We start from the raw sequence: 24,117 nt of genomic DNA, 5'->3' as shown, positions 1-24,117 counted from the left end.
CCACTTCTATGGTTCTGTGGTACCAATGACAGTATGATGTCTATGTTGCCTCTGTGAAGACTAAACTTTTAACCTACTGCCAACAACTCATTCATTAACTTTGAGTTGGCCGAGAAAAGGTGCCCAAATTGTTATTCCTCCGACTAGTGACATGATCAAATGAACATACCCCACAACTTCCTGCTGGACATCGGTACGTTTCAGGGCAGATTTTTCGAGGCCAGGAACATCAGTCTGTCCATTGCATTCAGGAAGAACCTGTCAGTCAAGTATTAGGATGGATTGTAATTGTGCAGATCACATTCATCTGATTCACATTCATCTCTCATCTCCTTTTACCTTGGGACGTTGCCCATAGGTCCTTGGACCCTTTGGTGGATGCTCAAGTAGTCATGTAGTTCACCCAGCTCTTGAGGGTAAGGTTGCATCTCGCCTAAGGTATGCAGCTGCAAGAAGATGTGTGTGGGACTGGCCTCTTACCTTTCTCCTGTCTTCCTTCCTCTTCCAGTGGGCAGAGGAACAGTGACCAAGGTGTCAGTGCTGGACGGGCATGCATGCAGGTGCTCTAGATGACTTGAGTATCCTATCTATAATCTGGCTCTATTTAGATTAGTAGATGCAAATCCTTCCCTCTCTCTGGCAAGGGGAGAGGGACTGACTATGAGCAAACCAAGAAGAGAATACCCAGGTGAGCTGACCTACCATTCAGTTCAGAGATTTACTCAGAATCCTCCCTCCAAAAGTAAGTCTCCCATATATAAAGACTGAGGGTTTGTATTTGTGTAGGACAAATGACAAATTTTTTTTAGGTAATTTGTATTTTTCCAAATATACAAACCTGAGGTCTTTACATGAAGGACCCACCTCTTACCACCCCTCATTCTCTTACCTGGGCCAAAAGGTAAACTGCTTAGAACTGAATGTGAACCGACTTGGTGGGCGGTGCTTCTGCCCCTACCATCGGTAGTTACTACCATAACCACCTTGCAGAAGTTTTAACAGCCAGATTTCCAGCTCGCTGAAAGTTAATCTCATGTTGAAAGACCTCAGGTTTTATGTTAGAAAAAATACAAACTACTTTAAATAAATTGTCATTTTGCCAATGCCGAAGGGTGAGAGGGGTCCCTTTTCAAAGATGGCTGCTGTCAGTCTTGTTGGTCAGCCTTTCCCCAGTTCTTATACCAGGTCCTCTGAGAAGAGGAAGAGGTCTAGTGGGTTTGAAGTCCTAAGCTCTCGAGGGTCACTGAAAGATGAGTCCCTTTTCTTCATCACCATGTTGGCTTAGAGGTAGAAGGCCATCCCTAATGAATGGACCTTCCTCCCAGGGTTTGCACAGTCCTCTAAGATGAATCCTTGTCTGCCAGGAGGAAACTTGTACTGCTGAGAACCCACTTCCTGCCAAAGAAGAAATGAGTTGGGCTATCTACAGAAATGCTTGAATGTGTTCCACTCATGAAGAAGGTTGCTGGGACACTGGGCAGTCACTGCTGTCCTATTGAGGATTTCCTAGACTGAGTGTTGCACTCCTGTATTCTTTAGAATCTCCCAAACTTCTGGTCCAGCAAAAGATGGGAGAGTCCATAGGACAATCATAAAAAGTGAATTTGCCAAGGGCGGTGTAATTCTGGATAAAGAATTTTGTCCAGTCCTGCATAGGAGACAGATAGAAGTTGGTTCCTACCAGTACATAAATATTCACCAGTAAGGATAAACTAAGTCACACTAAGAATAAAAAGTAAAAAGCAACAAAAAAACTTTGGTTCCACAATGGCAGGAGCATGCAAAGGCATTCTGGGAGAACGATGCCGAGATGTTTACACTATTGAGTCACAATAGAATGAGTCAAGATCCAATGAGTGGTATGAAATTGGCCAGACGGTATGAGTTATTTTCAGGATAATGGTGTGACTGGTATGAATTCTGCTTGGAATAAGACAGGTTTGATTCATGGGCTATAATGAACAAATGTACACATGTAATGTGAACCAAAACAAATCTTCAGTAGGGTAGTTTTTAGAAAAATAAGTATGTCATTAAGTGAATAATTTACACAATTCTCAGTAATGCAAAGTGAACATTAAATTTAAGATACTTTTACCTGGGTAAAAACATACAGTTAACTGATGAAAATGGGTGCAGTGTTTATCATCATCTTAGTTTCACTTGTTCATGAGTAAGATATTGAATTTCAAAGCTACTCATGAAATATTTTTGTGTGAAAAATTTATCTTCTAGGATATGTGAAAAGTAGATTAGAAAAAGGGTAAATATGTACTGTACTAGCTATTACAAAACATTGTTAAAAACAGGATGACAGTATTGTTAACAAAACATTTATGCTGACTTTTGTCACATATTTAATTACTGAAAACCGAAAGATAATTGTTAGTAGTAGCCATTATTAGCCAGATTTGAATTTAATCAAAATATTGCTTACTTCAAGCAGTTCTTAATTTTTTAATGCTACTTTAGTTAATCAATATCTGACAGCTGCTAATTATAAATTACAGTATGTTGAATTAATGGACATTTTGTTTATTTTTCCAACAGGGATTTATGTTTTTTCATTCATTTGGGGGAGGCACAGGCTCAGGCTTTATGTCTCTGTTGTTGGAAAAGCTGTCTGAGCTGTACTCCAATACAAGCATATTAAGATTTGCAGTTTTTCCTTCACCTCGGATGTCTACATCAGTGGTAGAGCCCTACAACACTGTACTACATGCTTCCACCACAATGGAATATGATCACTGTGTTTTTGTATTTGACAATGAGGCAACTTATAACTTGTGCATAAACAAACTCCGAGTTGGACGTCCTAATTATAACAACCTAAACCAACATGTTGCTCAAGTAGTTTCTGCTTCAACTGTATCACTCCGGTTTGATGGAGACCTTAATGTTGATATGAGGGATTACAAAACTAACTTAGTGCCATTACCTCGCCTTCATTTTCCCATTGTTACATATGCCCCTGTGATATCTGCAGACAATGCTTATCATGAACAACAATCAATTGCTGACATAACCAATGCCTGTTTTGATCCATCTACTCAAATGGCAACTTGTGACCCAGGAAATGGTAGATACATGTCCTGCTGTTTATTATATCGAGGTGATATTGTAGCTAATGATGTTCAGAGGGCTATATCCACCATAAGATTGAAGAAAACTGTGCAGTTTGTTGATTGGTGTCCGACAGGATTCAAGCTTGGTATCAATGGAGGTTATCCATCTGTAGTACCAGGTGGAGACTTAGCAAAAACAAACAGGGCTGTGTGTATGCTGGCAAACACAACGGCTTTGAGAGAATCGTGGGCCAAGATTAACCATAAGTTTGACCTTATGTACACTAAACGTGCCTTTGTCCATTGGTATGCTGGGGAAGGTTTGGAAGATGGTGAACTGTCAGAAGCAAGAGACAATCTCGCTCAACTTGAGAGAGACTACCTTGAAGTTGATGGGTTTGAGGATGATAAAATTGATGATGAATACTGATTTTATGAATTTATATTTCCCTAATTTACCGAATAATGTAAAGTTATCTATTGTGATCTCTTGTAAAATAATTATAAAGAATTAAAAATATTTCTAATAACTGTTTCAGTTACCTTTGAGGTGTGAGAAAAATAATAAAATTCCTAAGCATAATATTTATAACACAAACCATGTTTTTACAATACCATAACTGTGATAAGCTGTTAGTCAGAAAGAAGAATGGCATAAATTGAAATCAGTACTTTGCATACAACAAAATGCTCAGAACCCATAAGTATTTGGGATTCTTAAAGCTACTGTCATTATAGAAATCTCTATGCATGGTCAAAGGACAGAAACTCAATTTAAAACTAGGGTTTGTATATTAAAATACTTTTCGCAAAGTTCTTCCAACTTACTCTTAACTGATAAAGAGTAATAAGAATAACCTCCATTGTGTAGACCGTCATCTGGCATGCTTGCAATCCAATACATTACAGCCTTTGCCATTCTTCCAAAACTTAACACAGCTGCATTTCAGTGTAATACCTGTGATTCTGAGGAACTCGCAAAAGCTGACAGCTAGGATTTACAGCTTGTGATATGATTAAAAACATAGTAATGAGTCATTTTGGTTCCCTTCTGCTTATATCATGAAAAACATAAAGCCTAGAAATGAGGCGGCCCCTATGAAGAAAATGGATCACTACCTATAGATGTTAGCTGTACAAGTATGGGTCAAGAGGGAGTACCTATTTCAAAATATGATCTGGTGCTATGAAGGCCTCTTGACAACTTGAGTGATACTATATGACTCCTCCCATAGGTCATCTGAGATACTGCTGAACAGCATTAACTCCTTCCGTAGGTCATCTGAGATACTGCTGAACAGTATCAAATGTCTGACTCAGGAAGAATCTGGAGATAGGTCATGATGCACCCACCTTAATAACCGTACAGAGAATGCTGTCCAAACCCCAATATGCAATCCTTAAGGTACATTAATTATTCAATCTACCAGACACCATTTTTTCAGTTGCTGGTTTCTTGACTCTTTACAACCTATCCAGTGTCTTCTGAGGATAAAAAATAATGTCAGTTTAACAAGACATGAGTTACATCTCCAAATTTTAATGTTGTCCAATGAGAAGTGAAAACAAGAAGGAACCACCATTTAAGTTGGACAGCTAAAGCAAGGGAGTACCAAAGAAGTAAATTCAGTAACAATATAATTGGGGACCAACCAACACTAAAATGAATCTTTACAACTGAGTCAAGTTTGCTAAACTAGGCACAATTTATGTTATATCCTCTACAAATAATGCCTCACATAATTAAAGTAACTGTTACAATAGCCAGCATGTGAAAGAAAACACTTGCTCCAAGCCATTACGGCAGCTTTAGATCACCAACACTACAAGTATTGATAATTTACTGGGTGCTATCTACTGGTAAAGTAAATCACATGTAATAAAGAAGTTTGCATTCATATTGGAACAATATTACCATCAATCAATCAGTGTGGGTCATGTCTAAACATTATTATAACCAATGAATAGAGCTAAAAATTTCTACCTACCTATTTTTTACAATAAAAGTTTATCCTTACACTATACATACTCATCAGGTCATAAAAAAATGTTAAAACAAAAATATATTTATAATAAATTCCTATAACTATTGTTTATCATAAATAGCTCTGCTTCAAAATACTGTACAGTATTTACAATGCAGTGTACTGTAAATTTAATATTAAACAATTTAGTCTTTTAAAGTATAAAAAATCTAGATCCATAATCATTTGAATCTGAAGATAAATCTTGAAATTATATTAACTATTTTGCCAGAATAAAGACTATGCAAAGGTCATAAATTATTATTCAAAATATGCACAGGTAAGCCATACACACAGACTGCTGCTTTTGTAAGATACCAGTTGCAAACTGAACGTGCCTGAGCCACAAGGAGTGCAAGGTCAGCTGGTGGATTCTCCAGTGGGGAGCCTGCTTTCCCACTCTTTCCCTGCACAGCATTTAGCATTTCTTGTGTCAGGTTATCTGTATCCTTATCAGTCACCTCCCAAAGCATACCGATAACACAAGGGCTGAAAAAAAAAAATTATCTAGAATAACTGTTATGTTCTATACATGGCATACCAATTGCGCCAGATGCAACTACTTAAAAATTTTGAACTCCAGTACCAGCTAAAAAAAAAAGTCAAACATCATATTCACAAATGCCTTAATTTATGCAACTACTGGGAAACCAAAGATGTTGATTAGTGAAGTGAACCAACTGACAAAGATCATCTTTTACCTGTCGGTTTTGTTAGTTTTGTGTACCTGCTAAATAGTTTAACCATACACAGTTACTGAAGGTAAAGGTAGAAAATAATGAGCAAAACACCAAGGGTTGCAGAGAGTGAACCATCAAGAATAAAACTGAGGTACAGCCTCTCCAACTGTCATACAGCCTTGCCTCGAAGATGTCCGAGTACAATGGAAATTTGACTGAGACTTGCCTCTTGCAGCTTCAGAAAATTGCTCCAATGAGAGCAACTGTGGAGAGCTTGAAGACAGAAATAGGTCGTCTCTAAATCCTGAACAAGTTTTTTACTTTGGTTGAGGGGTGATTCCTTCATTTGGAGTTAGGCTTCACAGCAACTGTCATTTAATTGAAAGGCTTCTAGCACTTGCACTGTACAGTACTCATAAAGGACACCTATCAAACCTTGAAATGTTAGCTAAAAGTGAATTTTACATACCAAACCTACAAGCCACAAGCAAACAAATACCTGCCTATTTAAATACACTAACAGTAGTACATGTCTTCATTTTGCAAAAGCCTACTACATTATAAATCAAAGAAAAGACATAAAAGAAAAATTGATGTCTAATGAGCAGCTCTTTCCACACAGACAATTCAGAGTTGTCATAAGAAGTCTACTACTTGGCTGTTGAGCTAGGAGGCTTACAGAATAAGTGTGCTACCAAACTGGGACAAACACACACACTCAATTCAGCAATTTTTACTGACCTCCAGAGTTTCTAGAACTTTTTAAAATGTCTTCATCCAGCAACAATTATTGCAGAAGGTACCACATCAGTTCTAGGTCAAGTCACTACAGTTCCAGTTTAGATATAGCGATAAAAACATACATTTATTGATATGGAGGAAGATACTTTTGGACAAGTCAGACAAAAATAAAATATTCTCAAGCACAAAATATACACCACTTCCATGAAACTGAACTACTAAAATACAGGGGAAAAGGATATTATCACAGTAGCAAAACAGTATTACCCACAAATTTTATCAGCATTATTTCCAATGATGTCTCAACAGCATTTCTTTAGTGCAAATATTGATGGATTAAAGTCCAGTGTGGACAAAGAAAGGAAAGGTGTGGGGTGTCAGCTGAATCTCCCAAGGAAAAATCAACCTTATTCTAGACTGTGAATCAGAAATCAGGGAAAGCAGTTCAATTGACACAAAGAGTTACAAATCTAAATTTAAATTTCTAAGTTCAATTGACACAGAGTTACATATCTAAATTTAAATTTCTAAACTCAAAGTATGGAAAATGGTGATCTAAAAGACACTACAAGGTTGCTTCAGAATTGACTCTCCATCAGCTAATCGGATCAGTGGCTGAACTACACGTAAATTGGCTTTGATAAATAGCAATAAAACGGTACACAAATGTTTGCAAATCTTCACGAGACATATGTGCAATTTCATTTCAACACAAATGAAAAATTACAATACTTTCATACTGTTTGTATTATAATTTGCAAAAAGTTCAAATGCAGTCTAAGGTTTCAGCTTTACATGTCTGTATTCTAGAAAAAGTAAGAATCTACTGTATAAACTAAATGACCTCTAAACACATACCAGTAAGCAACGAGATAACTCAGCACAACTCCCCATGGCTCAGGTATTCTACCACGGGAAGCTAGTCGCACAGAGGAGCACCCATAGAGAAATACAACAGCTCTACACTCAACTCCTTCAACTATTTCTCCTGGCATATACTGGCTTCCCGATCCATGACCTACATAGCTGAAAATAAATAAATTTATATTACACTAAAACAAAAATTCCAAACAGCTGAGAAGTAAGAGAGTATGTTCAGCACTACAATATACAGTATTTACTTGGGTTTATATATGACCTAACCTGTTTTAAAGTTTACATCATTTAATATGTAAAAAAGCACAATGAGTTCTGGAAACACCTAAGGAAATCTATCATACACTAAAAAATTTTCCTACTGTATAGTCTTATTATCATTCAACATATTAAAATAAGTTAGAGATTAAACTCTAGAAGATGTGCTTCAGAAGAGTTTTTATCTATTCAAAATGGCATACTTCGGCAAATATTTGCAACTTTTTCACAACAGGACTGAAGGAAAATGAAAGATAACAAAATAAATCATAATAAATGTAACATGAAAAAAGTTCATACTGAAGTGCAAAATACAAGATTCTTAAACAAATATTAACTGATGCATGAATTCTTTCATTTTGAAAAATGTCCACTGATTTTTGTACCAAAAGCCCTGTTTATTCATTAACCCGCACAGCATACATCTTGAAGATAGGAAAATCACATACCCAATGGGAAGTCTACCTGGTTATACAATTCCTTAAATTTTGTAAATAAAAAATAATAGATGTAGGAAATGGGCCAACTACATTAATTCAAATGTAAGTTTTATTTTACTAGTCTCTCCATGCTAAGGAATAAATCATTCTTTTATCAAACAAGAAATACAATTCTACTTTTAAAAACCCTAAGCCATAAACTTAATACTGAAAACAAGGACTTACACAAAAAGGTCTTGATTAGTAAGGGCATCCTTGAACTGTTCATGAGTAGGTGCCTTAGCAGTAATGCCAGGCCATCCAGACTCAGCAAAACAGTTTTTTAGACGTGCCCGAGTTCTAGGAAGGTTGCTTTCAGGATCCAAAACATAAAAACCTTTACTTGGATTGACTCCTTGGACAAGAATGCTTGAGGTACAGGAAGCATGATGCTAAAATTGAGATTTAAAAAATTACAGTCAAGATAAAACATAAAAATAAATAATCATACAGATAAAAATTAATAACCAAACTGAATGAAACAAAAAGGCCACTGCTTGTTAGGGGGAAAAGGCTTATGTTGGAAGAAAAATTGATACAGGTGGAAATATGCAGGGAATCATTTACGTACTAAGATAAAAGATGCAATTGAGAGAAACAAACAAAATGCAAGCCTTTCACCCTCCTAAAATTGACTTTATAGCTTTATAAACAGCATGAAATGAAAAACAAGAATCAACAAACATGAAGACAGCATGTCACATACTGGGGCCTACATGACCATACTTATTAAATTCTAAAAAATCATAATACATTAAAAACCATATTCATCGCTGATGATTTTATACCTTATAATAATTATTAAAAAATGAAATTCAAAAATTCTAATAAAAACCATATTCACTGCTGATGATTTTATACCTTATAAAAATCATAAAAAAATTAAATTCAAAAATTCTAATAAACACAAATTGGCATACAAGCAAATCTTCTTCAGGTCCCCATGTAGCAACTAGGATCACTTATTCTGTGCATGCCACCTTACTGTCAGTTCAGTTCTTTCCCAGCATTAGGACTGTATTCATACTGTATTGTCACTCACTGCCATTTCATTTTCACTTTATCTTCAGTGCACTGTTCACCCCCTTACAGACTTAAGTAAAGGTAAAACAAGAGAGCTCAGCAGTGTATGCTTCTGCCAAGACCACAACAGTGAATAAACAAGCTTGTACCAATGAATACATGTTACTGAATTTATAATTTTTATAATTACATCTATGTATTTTTAAAAAATCTAGTGGTTCAACTCCAGGTTTCATTGCTTGCCTAGTAATACAAAAATTAGTGACTGAATAGAACAGGATGCCAAAACACACTTAAAGAGCATATCCCTCCACCAACACCAACCACCATAAATACATTTTCTGAATCACGCTAGTATTTTAACAAAACATCTGGGGAATGAATCTTGATTAAATCAATGGAAAATTCACTGAGCGACTCCCTCCAGATCATACCCGCAAAATATAATTATAAGAAGGGTATCGCCTAAAGAATGTTTTTAAACTTTCATAAAAATCTAACCATTAGTCTTTGAATAATGCTGCTGAGAGTCAGACAACCCAAGCCAAAAAGACAAGCTGCTAAGTGGAGGCAGACAATTTATAACTAAGTAGACTCCTCTCACTCTGCGTCAGCTTACTTTCTGAAGCAATGTATACTGTACTGTACACTGAAATAGCTACTAAAAATATTTCTCCATCTCTACGAGTCAGTCACACAGTCACAAACATCTATGCAATGATTATCATACCACATTCATTTAACATCCTGTGTACCTTTATTTGGTACAGTATTCAAATAGTTCAAGCAATTAAGTGCATCTTTACATGCTAAGAACTTGCACTTCAAGAGACTTTCAATATTTTGGTAAAAACACAAGGTAAACAAAGGTCCAAATTTACCAAAAACTAGGAACAGAAGTCATAATAATGCACTCCATGTCAAAAATTATAAACAAAAGATGTAAATATACCATAATTGTTACCGCAACACTAATGAACATAATTGTTTAACTAATCTCAAGACTATTGTCGTCACACAAGCAATATAGAGACTGAAACATTTTAAAGCTTCTCTCGAATCCTCTAATTCTTTTGTTCTCTTATTACATACCTCATACAAAAAAGCAAGCATGCGTAAGCTTGGCATTCTGGTAACTGCCCGATCTCTTAACACCCAAACCATCTCCCAAGGTAAGGCTGCAATACTCTGAAAAATAAAATGTTCAAAATTATTTTTTCATTGGAAAAAACAGTGCATACAGAGGTATAAACAAACAGTTCCAATTGACAGAAACATAAGCACACTGAGATTATTTGACTGACTGCTATAATGATCTAAGTAAAGGGAAGTGCATTACAAAACTATCTTACAGAACATGCAAATATTATCTTAATAAAATAAAAATACTCTTGGGTTTTTCTACCACCAGATAATCTTTATTCGTGTTTTAGAACGGCCAATGTTTTTCTAAAGTACCTAATGGGATAATTTTCTTAAATGACAGGTTTACTTCCATTTCCTGTGGCTTTTGAAGAAAATGAAAAAAAGAGTAAACATACTTTATTAATGTACTGTAAATTTACATTATTTGTACTGTAATTGTAAAATATCTTTATAATTGCAGTGTCATTACAATATGCAATTCAGTTCGAGAGAGAGAGAGAGAGAGAGAGAGAGAGAGAGAGAGAGAGAGAGAGAGAGAGAGAGAGAGAGAGAGAGAGCCATCATTAACTTTAGCCTGGAGTGGAGTGACGGAACATACCAAAACCACTTCAAGATTAGTTGTTCAAAGGTGCTGTCTGAATAATTTTATAGTTTGCTAAAGTTATATTGTTCTATTTTATTTTTTCTCTTGTACAGTATTTCCATTAAACCTTGAAATGTATATAAAGCTTATATCAAGAATTAATTCAGGATTGTAAGACTGTGATGAGTAAAACAACCATTAAGGCATGTTCTTGATGAGAGAGAGAGAGAGAGAGAGAGAGAGAGAGAGAGAGAGAGAGAGAGAATTTTCATCATACCCAATTTTCTGAGGTAAGACAGCAATACAGAACTAACATCAAAACAAAAAGATACTTTCAATGTTTTCTAGAGTATTCCCTTTCACGAAATTTTAAGAAATGTACTACATAATATGTAGAACATGTTAATGACTGCAGTTTGAAATTCATATAAAGAGCATTAAAATATACATCAGTATGTATAGTCTCCTCTATTGAACTCCAAAGAATAGGTCCATCACTTACATCTCCTAGTCATGAGATCAACAATGGCTTTTTTGACTCAGTTTATATGTTGGCTACTTGACTTATATTAAAATCAAGATATCTCACAAGAAATATTTCCCAAGCCAATGAGTGCATAGATAAACATTTAGGTAAAGGTGGGTGCAAGCAGCTTACATCCTCTAATGGATCACAGCTTGAAAAGTTAAGCTTACAAACTTGAAGATTCTCACAATATCTTAAAGGGACTTGTGTCCAAGACCTGTCAATCATTATATGTGAAATTACAAGAGTAGCATGGTTAGCAGATGTCATACATTCCTTATACAAGGAAACCATTAATTAACAGGAACTTACTCTCACACTATCAAGAGATAAAAAACATCAAAAGATTTTACATGACTGACAGTTCATGGTCACTTACAATCAGACATTTACAACCTAACATAACATTTTGTATTCTCAGAAAGCCTGATCAAATTCATACTGAAAGAGCTTCAAACAAATGTTATGGTGTTAAGACTGCATGCTATAACTTAAACATTATCAATATTCTTAAAATGAAGCACCAAAGAGTATAGATATTTTAAATTGAATACAATTTAAATTTTAAAAACATGGACAGTGAATTAAAAGAAAGCTAGGAGGATTCTCACTTTTCCAATTACAAGTATGACAGGATTTCTGTCAGCATTGTGTATCTTCTCTAAATTTGCAGATTCACTCTGGACAGCTTTATATAGGTTTTTCACACATTCACTGCGCACACTTTCTCCCAACAAAGCAGCAATTCCAGCTCTTACACTGAATATTATACCAGCTTCTAAGTTGCCAGCCTTTTTGTCAGGATCTGGACAACCAATTAAACTCTGAAATAAACAATATTTATTAGAATTCAAAAGCTCATAGCTACTTCCATTGTCATCTAGTACCTCCAATACACCATTTATAAAAAATCACAAATTTTCTTTTTATTTGCTCAACTCAAACATCATTGACTGTCACACCTGAAAAAGCTGAATTTGGTTCGAGGACATGGACATTTTGCAGGTTGACAGGATACGAGATGTAACCTCTTCTAAAAGCTTTTGCTCTCTGGGATGGAGGCCACCAATCAGCAAGCAACTCCAATGCTGCAACCAAGCAACAGCCATACTGCGGACAACACACTGTAATGAGATAGAATACATTTCTTCTCTATTATCATGAAAGTTTAATGGAAGCCATGAATAAAAATACAAGGCTGACCCAGAGGATTTAAAATGGATCATCAAAAGCTGTACACTATACTTCCCCAATGCAGTAATAAATCTTTGGCATTTTTATCCAATAATTTAACATCCTTACATGCTGAACATAAAATTTTTAAAACCAATTTTGTCTCACAGATACCAACATATTACTTAACTAATACCTCTGTTAATTGTCTTTGCAAGTGTTCCATATCATTATTTGTTTATTTGTTCAGGAGCAGGACTACACTGTGCCAATTCAAGGGGCTGGCAGGAGGGCATGCAGAAAGTAACTGTTTAGTAATATGGATTATTTAAAACACTGTTGATGTTCCAGATTCAAAATTTAAACATTTGCTCCAGCTTTGACAATATGTTTTGGCAAATGGCTGGTTCAACATGCAAAGAGGCAGTCAGAAGGTAAGCAAGACACATCCCATGTCTTACCAGCTAAATTTCTATTTTTGACCATTTTCAGACCAAATAGATAATATGCCATAGGACACATAGTAAAAATATACTAGCATCTAAAGTTGGGCAAATGGTTTAAAAAATACTTTAATAAAAATAAACCTTTAACTGTAATGAAAGCAAAGGATTCAAGTTCTAATACTTAAGATATTCTCTTTATTTAAATTAGTTTGTGGTGCAATTTGGATGCTGGGTTATATCTGGTACTGCATTTAGTTGCCATACACAGAGAGGTAATATATAACCGATGCTTTCAAGCCTAGGTTGTGTTGTCACATTGAAATGTCCTTCTACAGTCTTGCCATAAGTTCCTCTACCCAAGGATACAATTAAGCACGTTACTTTTGCTTAAATTTTTCTTAGGCCTATGTATATTGTTATTTTACCTTATTATCCCACTTACATAAATTATTTCCTAAATACCACTGTTTGGTGTTAGTTTGTTGTGCAAATTCTAGTCCTTTGAACTTATTCCTTAATAATTTATTACTATTATTACATAGTATGTTTTTCGTACACGCAAAAACTTTATAATCACACTGGTAATATATCTCATAATGAGGTTGTAGGGTGCACACTGGACACCCACTAGCCAATCAAGCCCAATGATGTATCTCTGCATTCAGTACCTTAAAACAATGTGTATCTTTGTAGATCAATGGGTGATAATTCTGCAATAACATAACATTATCAGAATAAAAAGATGTTATATGTTCTCTTCCTTTCTATCATATATTTAAAATATAATTGTAGTACAAAAAGTGTGGTCTGCATACCCTTACTACACACCATATACAGTACTATACCTTCATTCTGTTGTCAAGCTCTTCCCGCTTTTTCCAATATTTCTCATGCTGACCACGATAATCTTTATTGATGATTTTGTTTTCCTCTTTAATAATTTCAACTTCTTGAACAATGCCACGTACTCCATCTTTTTGTGGTGTTGAGACAGTCTTGAAAAGTAAAAATACATGATGACTGTTATATCTGTGAAACACTGTAAATTTAAATGAAACTATCTCTACTTTAATCAAACAAATCACTCATTATCAACATGGTAAAATTTACACATTATTTGGCAAAGAACTCTGAAAATATACCTGAAAAGTGATTGTAGGACTTGGCCCACAAGAACATCGAGCAATGTACAACCCTGGAGTTGAGGGATTACAACCAATCCGTGGAAGATTTGCTTCACCCATGGTACTGCTTGTTATCTGTACTACAGTCCAATCTACAATTAAAAGTAAAACAAAATTAACCCTTAAACGCCGAGCCTCTATTTACAAAAGTGTCTGTCGTATGCCAGCGGCGTTCGGGAGTTAGCACCGAAGCGGAAAAAAAGTTTTTTTTCAAAAAAATCACAGCACGCTTAGTTTTTAAGATTAAGATTTCATTTTTGGCTCCTTTTTTTGTCATTGCCTGAAGTTTAGTATGCAACCATCAGAAATGAAAAAAATATCATTATCATATATAAATAATGAAATATATGACAGCACAAAAAAAATTTCATATATAATTGTATACAAATCGTGCTGTGAGCAAAACGGTTAAAGCTAACGAGTTATTTTTTTATTTGTATTGTACACTAAATTGCGATGATTTTGGTATATAACAAATTGTAAAACGATCAAAGCAACACAGAGAAAATATTATCACAAAATGATGCATGAATTCGTAATGCGTGGACGTAAAAAAATTTTTTTCAAAAATTCACCATAAATCGAAATATTGTGCTAGAGACTTCCTGTTTGTTGCAAAATGAAGGTAATTGATTGAATATTACTAGACTGTAAGTGTTTTAGCTTACAATTGCAGTTTTCGACCATTTCGGTCGAGTTAAAGTTGACCGAAGGTAGAATTTTTTCTATTTATCGTGATTTATATAAAAATATTTCAAAACTGATAAAAGCTACAACCATGAGTTATTTTTTGTTGTATTCTACATGAAATTGTGCACATTTTCATATATAAAACTTTATGTAATGACCAATATAAAACGGTGCAAACATTACAACAAAGTGACGAAAGAATTTCTGAGATGTTCGGCCGAGTTACAGCGTGGACGTAAGGAAAAAGTTTTTTCCAAAAATTCACCATAAATCAAAATATTGTGCTAGAAACTTCCAATTTGTTGCAAAATGAAGGTAAATGATTGAATACTACTAGAATGTAAGCGTTTTAGCTTACAATTGCGTTTTTCAACCATTTCGGTCGAGTTAAAGTTGACCGAAGGTTGAAATTTTGGCACGTATCATGATTTATATGAAAATATTTCAAAACTGATAAAAGCTACAACCATGAGTTAGAGTTATTTTTTGTTGTATTCTACATGAAATTGTGCACATTTTCATATATAAAACTTTATGTAACGACCAATATAAAACGGTGCAAACATTACGACAAAGTGATGAAAGAATTTCTGAGATGTTCGGCCGAGTTACCGCGCGGACGTAAGGAAAAAGTTTTTTTCAAAAATTCACCATAAATCGAAATATTGTGCTAGAGACTTCCATTTTGTTGCAAAATGAAGGTAAATGATTGAATATTACTAGAATGTAAGCGTTTTAGCTTACAATTGCGTTTTTCAACCATTTCGGTCGAGTTAAAGTTGACCGAAGGTTGAAATTTTGGCACTTATCGTGATTTATATGAAAATATTTCAAAACTGATAAAAGCTACAACCATGAGTTATTTTTTGTTGTATTCTATATGAAATTGCGCACATTTTCATATATAAAACTTTATGTAACGGCTAACATAAAACAGTGCAAACATTACGACAAAATGACGAAAGAATTTCTGAAATTTTCGGCAGAGTTACTGCACGGACGCAAGGAAAAAGTTTTTTCAAAAATTCACCATAAATAAATCGAAATATTGTGCTAGAGACTTCCAATTTGTTGCAAAATGAAGGTAAGTGATTGAATATTACTAGAATGTAAGAGTTTTAGCTTACAATTGCACTTTTCAACCATTTCGGTCAAATCAAAGTTGACCAAAGGTTGAAATTTTTTGTAGTCGACGTACGGTACGTCCACTCGTCACCCGACAGACAATTTTAGTCGACTTACGATACGTCCAGTCCGCGTTTAAGGGTTAATAGTTCAGAGATAAATATGAATAGTAACAGAAATATGACTGTGGGTGTAATCCATGATAATATTCTCAAATTTTGAAAAAATTAATATAAAAAATTAATATTTAACAATTAGGCTATAGCATGAATACAAGAGTGTAAAGGTTAGAACAAATAATCCATTCAAACTGCAAACATTAAATTTCATATGAGTAATCTTTAGAAAATAGCCATCAGATAAGGCCAAGTGAAAAATACTGCTTATTTAGCTATCAATGATTAAACTAGATTAGTAATAAAATCTGGATTAATACGGATTAACAAAAATCAAGACTAGCCTATAATATGCTACGTATGTTTACCCCATATTTTTTGTTCAAGAATACGAATGATAAGCATACACACTCTTTCACATTCAAAATAATGGCTATAAACACAGTAGTAAATACAAAATTTTAGATATATAAATCATTTAATACTACTGGAGCAATAAAAAATCATACCTTTATGACTTTAATTGAAATGCTTGTTTCCCTAGCCAAAAGTAAACTCCCTTATAAGGTCTGTACAGTACCATTTTTAGAGTTCTCAATCATTTTGAGAAATCAGCAACTACTGGATTTGTTTCTTTTTCATCTCTGTGCAATTTGATTATTGCAAAAACTGTGCAATGATTATTTTTTACAGCAAAAAGAAGAAATGAGATGCAAGCATATTTAAAAACAGCCAACAGGAACAAGATCCTACAGTCAGTCTGAAGGCCAATGATGATGAGATCCTGAGGTTTTATAAGTGCCAATTTTATTTCTGTATACTTAAATATTTTAGATACAAATAATGGGGATCATCAAGGAGAGCCCCTACACACTGTTCCACATGAAGAGACACCACTAAAATGATCAAGGTGTTGGCACATATACTCATTAACAATGGTTTTACAAACAAAATCTTTGCACAACAAATCATAATTCCTCTGCCATGAATATGTGGCACACCAACATTGAAGACAACAAATATGGCACCATCAGACTTTACTACTGAAGCTATGGGTATCAGAAATACCTAAAAGACAAACCATAAAGATAATGATAGAACATTTTACTCCCACCATAGAAAAATAAGGTCAAGTTCATCATTAATTAAATATGAACAGCCAGAGATCTTTTATTCCTCACACTGCTGGACTGTGGAACAGCCTCCTTGAGAATGCTGTGCAATTGGAACCTCAAACATTCAATCAAAGATGCAATGCATTGCTACCCTAAAACAAGTCTCCCTGTATTTTAATAATTTCCATACATTTCTATTTGTTATCTGACTTGTTACTTTATTTTTCCTTTTTAACCCTTAAGGGATGGGCTAATTATATATCGTACAACCCTCCCGACCGGGCAAACTTTAAGGTTGGCCAATCTAAGAAAAAACACATCAATGGAAAGCAGAAGATATGTAAACGCACATGGTGTAAGAAAAGAAATGCTAACAAATTTTCCCTACCTTCCACTGGAAGTTGAGCGTGACTGTTTACAGCCCTGTGTGGGGTCTCTTTTACAAAACACTTGTAAATTTTACCAAGTTATACATGTTTTTTATAATATTTTATTTTATTTTGTAGAATTATAATTACAGCTCATACAACATCATAACAGATAAGAACTAAAATCAGTAACAAATTCTGAGTATATTTGTTGTAGAATATTTACATAAATTTACTGAGATCAGGAGATGCAGTAACTATTTTGGAGGTATACATGTCTTTTCTAATATTTTTTTGCAAAATTTTACAATTATAATTGACATCATATCATAAAAGATAAGAAGTCATGGGAAAGAGAGGAGCAAGACATCCCCCATCAAGTCAAGAATAATACTGATCTCCCTGAGACACCCACTGAATGAGCTGAGCTGAATTCTAAAGATGGCACTATTCATTTATGGGCCACTGAAGTGATGAAAATTCTTTCCCACTTGATACAGTCATATCGTATGGCGCATAATTTCAATACTCCTCAGAGAGGATTTGTCCACCACCCAAAACCTGTTTTAGATCCTCTCATGAGGGGATCCGACGATCTGTCCACTAAGGGTTAATGACTGATCTCTTCTTCCTGTATTTCCTAATACCTTCTATTACTTCTTTCCAATAAACACCATATTCTTTGGAAACTTGAATTTCACCCTTGTGGGGTTGTTCCATATGAATAGGGTTCATCTTCTAAACAATAATAATGATAATATTTTATTGAATCTGATTGCTGCTACAATGCCATTCAGTTTAAAATACTTTTTCTATCCTTCTGATACTGTCTTTTTCTTCTTTTGGAAGGCTCAAGATAAGTTGTCCTAATTCCTCTGCTGCTTCCGCTGCCATTTCTAGTTTTCCTCCTGACGTTTCATTCCTCCTAGGAACATCTTCTGAGGTCCAATTCCAGTGAAAGTGTGTGTGTTGGAATGACTCGTTTTGTATGCGATGCCTGTTTTATGCTGGGTGCCAGGATTGTTGACACTGTGTAGGGGCCAATGAAAAACAGGGTTGGTTTGGTGGGAGTCAATGAAAAATAGAGTTGGTTTAGTGTTCAGAGCTATACTTTGATTGGCTGATTATGATTCTGCTGGGAGCCAATGAAAAATATGGTTGGTTTTAGTGTTCAGAATGCTGGCCTCTGATTGGCTGATTTGCCTGAGAAGCCAGGGAAGCTCTGTTCAGGCAGCATTGGTGCTGGGCTGCTGTCTCCTGATGGTGATTGTTCTCTTCTTAAGGTCCTTCCTCCATGGAGTCTTTCTCCTGTAGGGGTGCTCTTTCTCCTGTGGGGGGGTTCTCTTCCTGCAGGTGCTTCTACTTGTTTCTCTTCCTGCATTGTCTCTTACTTCGGGGCATCTTTCTTCTGTTAGGGGTACCTGTGGGCCTGTGGGGGCTTGTCCTCGTGCAGGTGCACCTTCAGGAGTTACAATCAAGATGTAGTACTTATTTGAATGGGGGGCAGAAATGGCTCCTGGGTTGTATTTGGGGAAGGACGATATTTGAGTGTCTGTAAGGCTTCCAGCATCCGAGGGTACCTGGTATCACTGGCACAGTCTATGATTCTAGTTGCAGATATCACTTGCTGTCGAGTAGGACGTTGCTGGTAGTGGATTGCAAAATGATTGAAAAATGCTTTCCTGGCCATGGCATGGCAGTCTCTTTGACAACTTCATGGTAGTCATACCAATGTAAGATTCATGGCATCTGTGAATGGGGCACAGGATCTGGTAGAGTACATTACTCTGCCGGAGGGGGTCAGTGATAAGAGGAGCTGGGTTGTTTTTCATTATGAGGGATAACATGTTCTTCGTTTTGTAGTAAATTATAAGTTTCTTTTCGGTGTTACTGTCAGTAAGTTTCACACTTTCATTAATTATTCTCCTCAGGGCTCTTTCACCAGCTACGTGATCACTAATCATGTAGTTTCTGTAATAAAGCTTGATGGTGGCCTTCTCTGGGATGTCTTCTTTGGTAGTGTATCAGTTTTCTATGGCTTTCTTCACTCTGTGTTCAATAATAATAACAATCTACAGAATAACCAGTGTAACATATGAATTTAGATGGATGGTGGATGATGATTTCTAAACTCTGCAAAGGAACTCTGCCATTTACAGGAAAGAGCCATGTTTAATTTATAATCAGGAAATTCAAAAGGATCCATAACAAATATGATATTTTAATGATAAAATAAAGTTTGTTCATATATATCCCGTTAGGTAAGTATGAACAAATTTTATTTTATCATTAAAATATCATTTTGTCTATGAGACTCTTACCTGTCAGATATATATATATAGCTTGAATACCACCTTGAGGGGGTAGAGACAGCCAAGAATTAGGAAAAACCAATATTAAAATTATTTTGGTTCCTTATCTGATAGCCGTAGCTGACTGGAGTGGTTACTGTCACTCTAGTTCGTTTCTGCTTTACTAGAGACCCCAGCCAGTGACCTATATAGCTGGCGACTTCTAGATGATCTGTCAACGGGGGCGTGACCACAATGTGACTAGATCATAGACCATACAAAGAGGACAAAAGAGCATTACTAACCACCTAACCAACACCACAGCGTTAGGTTTGCAAAGGGACAAAGACTGCTCCAGCAGTCGACTCCAACAACCATAAAAACACAATTAAAAAGGGATAGGATCAGAGTTACCCCCTTTTCGTCCTCGCGTTGCTGAAGCAGCAATGTATGGTCCCAGCGAAAAAGCAATTTTCGTATGCTACCTAAACATCTTGCCAAGAGTGTGAGGCAACACCGAATTTGATTTCACTAAAATGTGGTACCGAGAACGCCACTGAGTGTTTATATTTTTCTGAACGCCATGAGGTAGCAACTGCCCTCACCTCGTGAGCGTTAACTCTCAACAACTTGAAGTTGGAGTCGCCACAACTAGAGTAAAAGGCCCTTAATGACGTTTCTAATGAAGAATGCCAGTGCATTCTTCTCGACATAGGTTTAATCTGCTGCCTTACAGAACACCATAAATTATCCGAGGGACCACGAGTGTCCTGTGTTCTTTAAGGTAGAACTTGAGAGCCCAACTGGACATAGAACTCCTCAGGTTCCTGTCCAAATAAGGTTCTAAACCTTTAATTTCAAAGTGTTCAGCCAAGGGTTAGAAGGCCTTCATTCTTAGCCAAGAACTTAGGCTTAAAGAATAGACAGCATCGCGGTTCTTGAAGTCTACATGACGGTTCGAACTCGCTTCACTCTCGCCGCCAGAGCCGTGAGGAATGCCGCGCAGTAACATCCTTAAGAGATGCCGAGTGAGGCCTGCATGACCAAACATCAAAAACTTACACTCACGCTCCAAGTTCCAAGCAGGAGTGGAATTAGCTGGAGAAACCCGGATGCCTCTGGAAAGAGTCAGAAGATCGTGGATAACCTATTGTCAGACAAATCTAACTCTGTGTCTGAAATAAACAAAGCATGTCTGGCTAACACTTGATAGGGTCGGAACTGGCTATACCGAGTTTTCTCTCTTAAGCAAAGTGAGTGGGAAAAACCCAAAGAACCTGGCTCACGAGCATAGAGTGGAAGAGAAAAGCCTCTTCTTTCTACATCAACCTTGAAGGTTGCTCACTTCGCTAGATATATCCTGTTAGATGAAGAACTTCTGGCTCTGTAGCGATGGCCCGTGCCATCTGGCTGTGAAAACCTGCCTGACCAATTTTCGGATAGTCTGAAAGCAGTTGTTCAGAGCGGGAGATTTTGAAGATATCTCGCAGGCTGTATGAGCAGGTCTGCTCTCATAGAAGGGTCCTCGAACGCCTACCAACCAGAAGAGAAACTCCGGCAGAACCAGTGGTTCGGCCACAAAACGTGGGATGAGGAGCCATCTCGTCCCTTGTGAGGCCGCAATCTCTGGCGCATGACTTCTCCCAGAATTTAGAACGGTGGGAAAAGGCGTAAACATCTATTCCCGTCCAATCCCAGAGAAGAGCATCTATCGCAACTGCCCTCGGTCGCAGTACAAGAGCGAGCTTTATGGGAGGGAGCCTCGCTGTTCTATGGTCGGTGAAAAAGATCCACAAGATGGCGACCTAAAATTTCAAAATCTTGCAAACCTCCTGGATGAAGGTCCATTCCTTCCGGCAGGAGTTACGATACTAACTGAGCAGGCCCGTTTCTAGGAACATTTTCTGACCTGCAACAAAACTTCTTGAGAATCGAAATGTTGCGCTAGAGCATAGGCTCAAAGAATAATCTCTCTTGCAAGGCTGAACAGGGAACAAGAGAGTGTTCCGCCCTGTCTCTTGAGGTAATCCAATGACGTAGTGTTGTCCGAGTTTACTAGAACTACACGATTGCAAACTTGGACCTCGAAGACTTGGAGAGCTAAAAGATAGCCACCAAATCTTTGATGTTGATGTGCCAGACACTGTCTCTCTCCAGGTTCCTAACACTTCTTTCCTAGTGTTGCCCTCAACCTGTTGACGCACCTCACGGAAAACAACACTAGGTAGGGTTCAGGAAGCTTCTGAGGGAGATCCCTTTCTGCAATTTCTCATTGATCGAGCCACCACTACAGATCCTCTTTATAGAAGGAATAAATTCCCAATTCCTCTTCAAGTCTTCAAGCTGCCAGCTCCTCCAACAGAAAGAACTGAAAGAGGCTCGAGATGCAGACTCTCAGGGAAACAAACTTCTCCAGCGAGGAAATGGTCCCCAGCAGACTCATTCTCATTCCCTCATCGAGCAATGTTTCCTTCCAAGAAGGCCGAGACTTTTCGCATAGAAGTTGCCGCTCTGGCGACGGAGACGCTATAAAAGCCTGAATACATCTGAATTCCCAGACACAATGGACAGTGAGGGATCAGTTGCGATTTTTCTCCACGACCAGAAGTCCCAGGACTTCACGAGTTGCAGAGTCAACTGAAGGTCCTCCAGATACCGCCGACGCACGCCGAATCAACCAGGTCGCCCAAGTAGAGTGAGATCCTGATCGCGACAGGTGCAACTGCACGCAACGCTTTCCATGAGAAGTGTAAACACCCGAGCAAAAATGACGCCAACAGCATCTGATGTTCCCTGACGGTCACTCATCCAAGTACTGACCTGACCCAAAGCTGCTTAACTTCGCTGATCCGACGAATGCTTTCAACGTGGTATGACCGTTGTGCAGAGTCCAAAGCAGAGAGCCCTGAACTGGTACGCCTAGTCCTCAAGACAACTCCGAGAAACTTTGATTTGGACCGGATAATTGGGGCTTGAAGATAAGTATCTTGGGAGATCCCAAAAGATACCATCCAACCCAGGATGAAGGGCTCCCTAGTATTGACTGCAGGTCTCCATCTCGGAACTTTTCCTTCCGGACCAACTTGTTCGACCCGTTGACGCCCAAGACGGGTCTCCGCCTACTGAAAGCTTAGACTCAGAAACACCAGAACCCGGGAACTGCGAGTCCAAGACCTGTTCTGACTGCTCTCCGCTCGAGATCTATCTGAGCAGGTCAGAAACAAAAATTTTCTTGTTTGACAGGATGGCAATTGGGAAACAAAAACAAAGTGAGGAGGAGACAGGAAGGGAATCAAGTAACCTCTTCTAACAGCAGGAGGGACCAAACGTTCGTTCTCTCTTCCAGGCTTGTGCAAAACGAAGCCTGGTCAGCACGGAGTCTGAGATGAAAGGAGTCACTTGCTACCTTCGGGAAAAAACTCTCTCTCGTGGTGCGGGTCTCGTGTTGCTTCCCATGGAAGCCCCTTTGTTTGTAGGCAATTTATTTAGCTTTCGTTTGCTTTTTGTATCATTGAGATCGGTGCATTCGTTATGGAGGAGATGCAGTTTGAATTGTTTATAACTTTAGTTTTGAGATATACGATATTTTTGCTTCTGTGTATTTATTTGCTGCTGTTACATTAGCTGATGTTTTTATGACATATTTGAAAGCCAAAAATGAATAGACTTGCAAAGTAATATAACTTGCTAAAATGAAGCTAGATAGCTGTAAAGCCAAAACACGCTCAGGCTGGGCAGCGACGCCTTAGTTAGTCAAGCTCTGAGCTGCTACTGACTGACTGCCACTGACTGCCCTGCGGCATTCCTGGCTTTCGCTGATGCGTACTAGGTCCACAGGGTTGCCATATAACGCATTAGAAATTATTTCATAGCTAAAAGGAACACATCGATATAATTGACATTATCATTACATTATACTAAAAATGTAATTTTTGTCTATGATAGGGTTATTGTTTTGTTTATAACTCATAACTATGGCGAATTTTAATAAAACTTCTGAGAAGATAGTCAGATATGTATGATGCCATATATAAATATCCTGTGAAAAATTTTGATTTTTTCGATTTTTTCACAAAACGCCCTTAAGACAAAGACAACTGCGAAGGTGGAGAGAGGAGTCAAGGTTGAAAAGTCTCAGGAAACAGATTCCAAGTAAAATAGCCAGAGTCTGATAATCAGAGGAAGAAGAAGACGAAAGATGTTTTCTT

The 24,117-nt window shown here is 37.0% G+C and overlaps 2 protein-coding genes across 5 annotated transcripts in view; one reads left to right on the top strand and one right to left on the bottom strand.

The window, feature by feature from the left end:
* The window catches only part of LOC136853049 (tubulin alpha-1C chain-like), an 88,982-nt gene extending 85,390 nt beyond the window's left edge, over window positions 1-3,592 (top strand). For all 3 annotated transcript variants that reach the window (XM_067128269.1, XM_067128270.1, XM_067128271.1), the window contains exon 5: window positions 2,551-3,592. In XM_067128269.1, the coding sequence (XP_066984370.1) occupies window positions 2,551-3,495 (945 nt within the window). In that variant the 3' untranslated portion in view covers window positions 3,496-3,592. The remainder of the gene's footprint in view (window positions 1-2,550) is intronic.
* Window positions 3,593-4,689: 1,097 nt separating this feature from the next.
* The window catches only part of Sse (separase), a 44,097-nt gene continuing 24,669 nt past the window's right edge, over window positions 4,690-24,117 (bottom strand). The window contains exons 5-12 of one of the 2 annotated variants that reach the window (XM_067128266.1): window positions 14,163-14,296; window positions 13,866-14,015; window positions 12,364-12,525; window positions 12,013-12,225; window positions 10,239-10,334; window positions 8,310-8,515; window positions 7,369-7,536; window positions 4,690-5,578 (exon numbers count right to left, since the gene is read on the bottom strand). In XM_067128266.1, coding sequence (XP_066984367.1) covers window positions 5,341-5,578; window positions 7,369-7,536; window positions 8,310-8,515; window positions 10,239-10,334; window positions 12,013-12,225; window positions 12,364-12,525; window positions 13,866-14,015; window positions 14,163-14,296 — 1,367 coding nt within the window. In that variant the 3' untranslated portion in view covers window positions 4,690-5,340. The remainder of the gene's footprint in view (window positions 5,579-7,368; window positions 7,537-8,309; window positions 8,516-10,238; window positions 10,335-12,012; window positions 12,226-12,363; window positions 12,526-13,865; window positions 14,016-14,162; window positions 14,297-24,117) is intronic. The other variant, XM_067128268.1, reaches the window with a different exon arrangement.

The sequence above is a fragment of the Macrobrachium rosenbergii genome, chromosome 26 (assembly GCF_040412425.1).
Source record: "Macrobrachium rosenbergii isolate ZJJX-2024 chromosome 26, ASM4041242v1, whole genome shotgun sequence".
NCBI lineage: Eukaryota > Metazoa > Arthropoda > Malacostraca > Decapoda > Palaemonidae > Macrobrachium > Macrobrachium rosenbergii.
The sequence above is the reverse complement of the archived record's forward strand: the minus strand, read 5'-3'. Positions and strand labels throughout refer to the sequence as shown.